The sequence below is a fragment of the Hakea prostrata genome, chromosome 10 (genome assembly GCF_041222555.1).
Source record: "Hakea prostrata isolate BN-2017 chromosome 10, UWA_Hpros_2, whole genome shotgun sequence".
NCBI classification, from domain to species: domain Eukaryota; kingdom Viridiplantae; phylum Streptophyta; class Magnoliopsida; order Proteales; family Proteaceae; genus Hakea; species Hakea prostrata.
In genome coordinates, this window is record NC_142609.1 from 10571263 (window position 1) to 10577678 (window position 6416).

The window sequence follows — 6416 nt, forward strand, 5'->3', positions numbered from 1 at the left end:
TCTAGTTAAACCAAAGAAACAATCGCCGAAAGTCAAATCGAGACAATAAAAATAGTACCTTGAGAAGATCTAAGGTGTCTTGAGCCATGCGACCTTTACTAGGTAATCCAAGACGAACTTCATTCCTCTCGGGGACCATTTTCTTCAGATGTTGTTGGGACGAAGAAGAGAGTGTCGTCCTAACAGAAGACGCATGAGGGGGTAAACATGTATACATTTTCTCTATATACATGTGCAGAGATGGCAAAGCTATGGTGGAGGGAAATGGTTGGACGAGAGCTTGAAACAAGTTCATTTTTGAAGATCTCCAAAAAATAACACCCGAATCTGCAATTGTAAACAAAAGATGCAGTGTATAGCTAATCTCGGTCCAAGAAAAGAACTTTAGAGAAAGTACCTGTGTCTAGGGTTGCTACAACTCCCTGCTTCTTTCAATCGTCGGTAAGAGCAGTGTGAATATTCAGAGATTCAAAATTGGATTAGAACTTTTATCCGCTCCAGTTTGTGCAGGTTCCAATTCCTCCTCTAAGCCCTTGGAGTTTTGACGCGTGTATTATTTTAATCGTAGGATAGAAATTCAATTACCCACTTATTCATTTTCTAACCTGGGTTATCGTCGCCATAATTTTCTCTCTCTTCTATCTTCGAAGGTCCAATTCTCGCCTTTGAGTCTTTCGTCTTCTTTCTTTCTTGCGTCTGCTAATGGCGTTAGAAGATCTGAAAGAGAAAGGAACATTAAAGATTGCAACAAAAATAGAAGTATTGATTTCTCTTCTTAGTTTGGAAGAAAGGTTTTGGGAGTTATCTGAACTCCTTCCCTTCAAATCGCCTTAGCATTGCAACCCGCAAATCTTGTTTTTATTTTCTTAAACGTATCGTCTTCTTGAAATCCCTAGAATCTGACTGAGGAAGGAAAAAAAATGAAGAACACGACATAAAAATTATCTTGCAGAACATGAAATCTTCAGGTCTTACCATCTTTAAACGCTCGTGTCAACTACTTCATCAGCTCAAACACTATTTTTTCTTTCTTCAACCCATTGTGATCCTGCTAATAATCTTCTATTGCCTCAACTTTTTGTTTCCAAATTCTGTTCCTACACACAGGGGCAGAGCGAGCGAGGATTGAACGGGTCCCATCTCATAAATTGGGACTAATTAAAAATTTAGGAAAATTAAATTAAAATTTTAAGTGAGATTTGAATTTCCATTAATAGGAATGAAATTTTAGGAAAAAAATTGAAGGATTAAAGAAAAAAAGAATGATTATGATTACATCTATAAAATCAATGGCTGAATTCAAACAAAATTCAAATTGCTATGAGTAGAATCAAATTTTAAGAGAAAGAAAGAACAACTAAATAAAAAAAATAAAATTATACTTTATGAAATGAATACTAGAAAAATCGTGAGTGTGAGAGAGAGAGGAATAATTTGAGAAAGAGAGAATAAATACTGATAACTGTGGAAAAGATTTCGAAAAATTCCCATGTAAGAAATAGAAATAAAAGAAGAGATTCAGAATAAATAGGAATGAAAATATCTGAGAGAATATAGGGAGAAATTCATGGATGGTGAGTTAGTTTTTAATTAGAAGTTAATCCATTATTCCTTAAAACTAGGGATTTAGTGATAATCATTTGATTATGATTAAGAATGATATTTGTACCCATCATCTATATCTTAAATTTTTATTTTAAATTTTTGGAGGGGCCAAATAGTGGTATTTCACAGGTAAAGTGAGAAAAATTAGGAAAATATGTAGGCATTTTTAAATTTTCAAAAATCCGGGGGCCATGGCCCCCCTCAGTGCCTAAGTGGCTCCGCCAAGGGTGTCAATCGGTACAGTTTCGATAATTCGGTACGTCTTCGGTGTGGTACTAACTTTGAATACCGAAAACCAGAACCGTATCATACCGAATTTAAACGATATGGTACGGTTTCGGCATTTACAAAAACGGTTCGATACGATTTCGGTATTAAATCGGTACGGGAAAACGGTTTAAACACGGTATTTAGTGCGGTCAATTTTGGTACGAATGAACTTATGCCACTTTTGTTATTAGTTCATTAAGATCCTAATGAAATTGTGATCAACTCAGAGGCGGACCTGCATTGGGGCCCGGGGCCATGGCCCCCCTTGGAATTTTTTAAAATTTTTTATAAATTCCTTAATTTTCTGATTTTTATGCTAATTCCTTAATTTTTCTTCAGCTTTTTCTCTTTCTACATGTGAAATGTCACTATTTGGCCCCCCCCCATATTGAGAACCATTTTTAAAGGTAATGTAATGGATATAAATGTCATTCCAAATTAAAAACTAGTTCCTCAATCCCTATTTATTCTCCCCTTTCTTCTCTCTCATGTTTTCTTCCTATTTATTCTCTTATCTTTTTATAAACGTGGGTTAAGGAAAATTTTTGAAAAAAAATCTTATTAGGTATTCAAAATTTCATTCCTAATTAAAAATTAACTCCTCAATCCCTATTTATCCTCTCCTCTCTCATATTCTCTTCCTATTTATTCTCTTCCCCTTCTATAAGTATGGGTTAAGGAAAAATTGGAAAAAAATCTTCTCCACAATTAGGTATTCTTTCTCTTTCTCAATTTATTCATCGTTTCTATTTTTCTATTTTTTTATTTGATTTTATACTATTTGTTTCTCTATTTCTTCTACAATATTTGTTATTTGATTTTATACTGTAAAAATAAAATGCCTATAGTTAGTAAGGTAAAACTACCATTGGTTTGCATCTACTAATAAAGAAATTTTGGTTTGTGTATGACTTTCTAGGGTTGAATTCATTTTTTTTTTTTGCTTTAATTTATCTATATTTGTCAAAAAAAATTATTATCAATAATTTACCTATTTTTTCAAATGTGCGGGCCCTACAAAATTAGCATTGCCCCCCCCCCCCCACTTTTGAATCCTGGGTACGCCCCTGGATCAACTAATCAATATAATTTGAAATTAACATATATAAAGTAAATAAATCTAATTAATAGAAACAAAACAAGTAAATCTAAGAAGAGAAGCCAATGATGAAATGAAAATTTGAAATAGGGAATTAGGAGTAGAGAAAAGGTTAAGTGTTTTAATTGTAAAATTACAATTTATATCTCTTAGTTTGGTACGGTACCAATTCGGTACGGTTTCGGTACATACCGACGGTATGAGTACCTAAAACCGGAACCATACCTAAGAAATTCGGTTTCGGCACGTGCAAAACCGAATTTTGAACGGTATGGTACGGTGCGGTTTTAGACGGCGCGGTTCGGTACTGTTAGACGGTTTGGGTACGCAATTGACACCCTTACCTAGACAGCTCAAACCCTGCTTTTGCTTTCTTCAACCTATTGTCTTCCTCCTAATAATCTTCCCTTGCGTCTACTGTTTGTTTTCAATTTCTCTGTTCCAGGTCTTTAATAATGAAGGGAAAAGGTAAATACTTGGTGGTGAGTGATTCATAAGGTGTAAAAATGTTGATTGCCGTGAAGAAGGAAAAATTAGTCTCTAAAGCCATGAAATTTTTGGCTTAAAAGTTAAAAGTATAAATCTTATTTCAGAGAAACAGAAGAGATGAGAAAGGAAGACAAGGAAGAAAGAAAAAATTAGCATAATAGAAGACAAGAGGGGAGCGAAAATTATGGTGGTGTAGAGAGTAATTTTTTTTCTTCTTCAGTATACCCGGTGTTGCAGACTTGCAGTGATGAAGAAACCTGAGTAGGAAGACATGGGTTAGAAGATGTAACCTTGGTTAAAGTGGGTAAGATGATAATTGAAATTTTACCTTACGATTAGAATAATACACGGGTCAAAGATCTAAAGGCTTAGAGGAGGAAACTGGAGCCTGACAAAGTTGGAGCTGATAAAAATCCAGATTAAAATTAGCCTAAAAAAAAAAACCTAAAACTCACTAGTGACTCGTGAGGTACATGCACACTGCACACATGGTCTGTTGTGCCATTTTTGTCTTTCTTTGCTTATATTCCACTAAGTAGTGAATCTTGTGTTCTGATTTCAAATCTTTACCGTTGGTTTTTATTAAACCACGATGGGCATTTTATATAGGATGGTCTACAAGGGTTCCAACTGAGGAGTGACACTTATAAGACGGGTAAAATCCATCTTTTTTTAATCCCTAGGGGTGGTTTTGAAAAAAGAAAAAGAAAAAAAAAAAATATATATATATATATATATATAAATATAAAATATCTCTATCTCCATTATATAAAAAGTCGGCAAAAGTTTGTGTCATGCGCATTAACATCAAGCCAAAATTTCGACTAAAATTCCGATCCAACTGCCTGAAATGTGTAGCTTGATGGTCCTGCGCATTTAATACGCACGACCCAAGCAAAACCCTATAAAAAGCCGAGTGTGGATTATCTCTCTGAACGGGGAGCATTATGTACTCTCCCAACAGTGTATGCGCATGACCCAAGCAGGATCCTATAAAAAGTCGAGTGTGGATCATCTCCCTGAACGGGGAGCATTATGTGCTCTCCCGACAGTGCTACAACGATAAATTATGTGGGGCCCATAAGTAAAAAATAATAGATTATTTATAAAAAATAATAAATATTTATTAAAAAAAAACCCATCACCCTAACTCTGTGGGCCCACTTGTAATTCATGGTGAACAATAGTCAGGGGAGACGATGTGGACTCTCTATTCCCTCCCAAAAAAAAATTCCTTCTTTGTTCTTTATGTATTGCTCTAGTTAACCAGTTCAGATTTTTCAATGATGTGCCCCTTTTGTTGTTTTGTACATATTTGTTGGGTTATCAATTAGATTGTAATTTGATTCTTCCGATGTATTATCGATGGTTTCACTCGAGCAAGAAAAAGGTTAAGCCATTGTAGTTGACTGGTGAAAGATATTGATGTTTTTCATTTTTTTTGGTTGAATACGGCTTAAAGTTACAAAACTCCCAGGTGTGTTCTCTAACTTGATTTATGTGGTGCTTGTTGATATGTAGGTCTTCATCCCCTCTCACTTCGTTTATGAGCTTTAGGGTGGGGCCTTGTTTTTTTTTTTTTTGGCCCTTTTTTTTTTTTTTTTTTTTTCCCCCCCCCCTTTTGACTAATGTGTGATATTGTGATCTCTAATGTTTTTTCTATATAATTATTCTTTGCTTGTTTCAATGCATTATAAGTTGTCCCTCAACTGAGGGGTAGTTCCTCATTTGTCACACTCAACTAAAAGGGTTCGGCAAGCTGTCCCTCAACAACCAGCTCGCAATGTTGCTATGAGGCTTATCTACTAGAATGGTCAGGGGTGTGGTCGGCTCTTGACCAAAAAGTTATCTGCACAAAATTTTCAAGGACTTTAGACCAAGTATGGTAATGTTACTAGAAACAAAACAGTCAAATAAATTATAGATAATCTAGCTTCATCGTTGGGTTTCATTGGTAGTTTTTCTCTAGAGCAAATTGCACTGGCACATCCCAAAATGGAGGCCTTAAAACATTGACACCCCACTTTATACTTAAAAAGCATTAAGACCCCAAAATTGGATTTTTATTAGATATATTTGTCAAATTTATCACTGAAAACAGATAAATCACTATTTATTTTGAAAAATATCCCCATAATAAATAGTGTCAAAAAGGTTTTCAGTGAAAAATTGAACAAATATATAATAAAAAAAAAAAATCGAATTTTGGGGTCTTAGTGTTTTTTAAACATAAAGTGGGGTTGTTAGTGCTTTAAGGCCTCCATTTTGGGGTGTTAGTACAATTTGCTATTTTCTCTAAGTCCGACTAGGAGAGCAGGGGTATAACATTATTGTGGAAATTTTGCCTTTTCTCACTTTATTATTGATCAGCTTCTCTGTATGTCATTGAGTTACTGGTTGTTGCTTCTAATAATGCAGAATTTTGATTGACACTAGTGTATGGGCCTTCTAAAGTGGAAAAGCGAGAAGAATTTTGGAAGGAGCTAATACAATTGGGTTCCACAGTAGATTCACCATGGCTAGTGATCGGGGATTTTAATGACATAAGAAGTCATGAGGAAAAATGAGGGGGAACGAGCAATTGATTCTTGTGCTCTTCATGAAGCTAAGTGCACAGGCCCTTTATTTTAAAGGTCCAATAAAAGGAAGGGGAGAGATCTGGTAAAGGAAGACATTGATAACCTATTTTGCAACATTCAGATACTTCATCTTTTCAAGGCTTGCATGGGCATAAACTAGCCATGAAGCAGAGATCAAGACTCAAATGGTTGGAATCAGGGGACAGCAACACAACCTTCTTCCACTCAATCAAAGCCCAGTGGAGGCAACACAATGCTATACAAAGATTTAAGTCCACCTCAAGGCACTAGATCACAAAAGAAGCTGCTAATGTGGGTGAAACTGAACACTCTACTGTTTACACATCATCTCCCCAACTCCTCTATTTATGTCT

At 35.2% G+C, this 6416-nt stretch overlaps 1 protein-coding gene across 1 annotated transcript in view; it reads right to left on the minus strand.

The window, feature by feature from the left end:
• The window catches only part of LOC149001863 (ATP phosphoribosyltransferase 2, chloroplastic-like), an 8564-nt gene extending 8269 nt beyond the window's left edge, over positions 1 to 295 (minus strand). The window contains exon 1 of the mRNA XM_089138595.1: positions 59 to 295. Within this exon, the coding sequence (XP_088994721.1) occupies positions 59 to 295 (237 nt within the window). The remainder of the gene's footprint in view (positions 1 to 58) is intronic.
• Between the last annotated feature and the right edge of the window lie 6121 nt (positions 296 to 6416).